The sequence below is a fragment of the Cariama cristata genome, unplaced genomic scaffold, assembly GCF_000690535.1.
Source record: "Cariama cristata isolate BGI_N322 unplaced genomic scaffold, ASM69053v1 scaffold10705, whole genome shotgun sequence".
Taxonomy (NCBI): domain Eukaryota; kingdom Metazoa; phylum Chordata; class Aves; order Cariamiformes; family Cariamidae; genus Cariama; species Cariama cristata.
The window spans coordinates 2437-4640 of record NW_009615808.1 but is presented as its reverse complement, the minus strand read 5'-3'; the positions used below and the strand labels follow the sequence as shown (position 1 = coordinate 4640).

Sequence of the window (2204 nt, the reverse complement as noted above, 5' to 3'; positions counted from 1 at the left end):
CGTGTAGGGTTTGTAAACCCTGTTAGAAAGAACATGTGAACATGAACAGTACCACCAGCAATAGCGGATTCAGACTCAACTTACAGATATATGTCACAATACAACACCTGTGAGAAAACATTTTAGGTCAGGGGATTTTGTCTTATGTGCCGACCAGGAGTGTTGGGAGTCAGCTTTTCAAAGTTTTGACTTATGTTTCAAATGTCTGGAAGTTACGTTGATTATGTCAAATATTTTCAGTTATTTTAAATCTAAAGTATTTCTTCATGAAGTTATCAAACTACCTAAGAAATTATAAAGAAAATATTGTGACAAGTAGAAGCAGATGTATTCTGAGTCAAGAAACATTGAAGAAATCTTGCTGAACCACAGGGCGATCCCGGGTTCAGCAAACGAACGTTCTGCGTTAAATAAACTAGATTAAGCAGTCATTACTCATTTCATAAAATTAAAGACATCACAGATAGCTGTCTAAGTTTACAGAAGTTTTAAACCCCGTTTGATAGCATTTCTTTTTCTTTGGGGATAGACTGTGGCAGCTTTTGAACTATGCATCTACTCGTTTCCAAAACGGTAGGCGATGTGATGGGTGTCAACGGGAACGTATTGATATTGCAACAAAATCGTAAAGCCGGGAGGACGGGGTGAAGGGAGAGTGAATTAAGCTTTTTGTGCAGCTTGGAACGGTTCTATAATTGTTTTATAAATCAAACAGTGCAACAGAGAGCACCCACTAACATCTTTCAGCACTGTAAGCCTGTCCCTTCTCCACCTGCCCCTCAGGTCTCCCAAACAGTAAGGATGAGAAGAGGACTCTGTAAAAATGCACACAGACTCCGATATAGGCAGGAGAGCAGGAAACTTTCAAAAAGGAAGACAGTGTGAACACAGGAAATTCTTACGAAGAGGGCAAGAAGGGTATCAGGAAGATGTATACAATGCCCTTTGTGAGGGGAAGAGGGGAGTAGTCCTGGTGCAGAGGAGAAGACCAGCCTCTGAGGGGATACGGGGACTGGAGGATGTTGCTTTGCAGTGGGACAGGACATCAGGGGCATCGTTAGGATTGCATGCTGCTAGTCATGGGAAGAGGATGGGGAACAGAGATCACAGGAAGAGATAGGGAGTAAAGCAGAGACAAAAGGTTTTGGGGCAAGAAAATGGGGCTCAGCCAGAAGAAATGTGCCAGGGCAAATAGGGAGCTATGGTACAGAAAAGAGGGAGAAATTGAACTACTGAGAGAATAAAAAATGTCAGGTTTTGCAGGCAGTCCTGGAAACAGAGGAAGGTAAGAGGGCAGTGGAAGCATAACAGTGAGAAGAAAAAGAAAAGTACCTGTTGTGACACGAACTCAGCGTAGGAGCGCACGACCACCCCTCTCAGCAGAAAGCTGTGCTGCAAAGGCATCGAGTGCTTGCATTAATTAAGGGGTACAAACGCTGGAATGCATGTTACAGCTTCCTTTCTTTTTCCCTTCCTAAGGTACCATAACTTCTTGGGTGGTGATTTTTATACTGCCAATAAACAGTGCTTTGAATCCTCTTCTCTACACTTTGACTACGCGACCTTTCAAAGAAATGATCCATCAGGTTTGGTATAATTACAAACAAAGAAGATCCAAAAGAGATAAAAGCAGTCGGAAAACATACGGTCCATCATTCATTTGGGTAGAGATGTGGCCAATGCACGAAATTTCGTCGAAGGTAACGAAACCTGTGCTTTGTACAGACTCCTCTGATGCTTCGATGACTACACAGTCAACAAGACTAAATTCATACACGTAATTACATTTTGAACCTTCACGGTGACATCTGCACTGTTAGCTTCACATCTGTGGGCTTACTGCTTTACAGCAAGGAGGAAAAATGGGGGAGGTATGACACCTGGGCTCACGTTGAACCGAAGCAGGAAAAAGAGGGAGCAGTGTGTCTGTCTCTGGGTAAAAGCGACACAACAATAATTTTACCATCTCGCAATGGTACCTGACATTTTGACAACTCGTGCTAGATCAAAATGAGAAGTCAGTTGTTTGGGATTTTTCCTCCCAGAAACCAGGCGTGTGGAAAAAAAAACACGAATTGTCATTTAAAACATCTCATCCTGAAAGCAGAATGTTTCAAAAATCACCTATCTTTGGCGGGGGGGGAGTTATTTTCATTAAACTTTTTTTTTTTAAAATTCCCCATTTCAACAGTTGAATTTTTTTT

The 2204-nt window shown here is 42.1% G+C and overlaps 1 protein-coding gene across 1 annotated transcript in view; it reads left to right on the top strand.

Moving 5' to 3' along the window:
- RXFP1 (relaxin/insulin-like family peptide receptor 1) overlaps window positions 1–1995 on the top strand; it is a 33649-nt gene extending 31654 nt beyond the window's left edge. The window contains exon 17 of the mRNA XM_009699966.1: window positions 1480–1995. Within this exon, the coding sequence (XP_009698268.1) occupies window positions 1480–1781 (302 nt within the window). The 3' untranslated portion in view covers window positions 1782–1995. The remainder of the gene's footprint in view (window positions 1–1479) is intronic.
- Window positions 1996–2204: the final 209 nt, after the last annotated feature.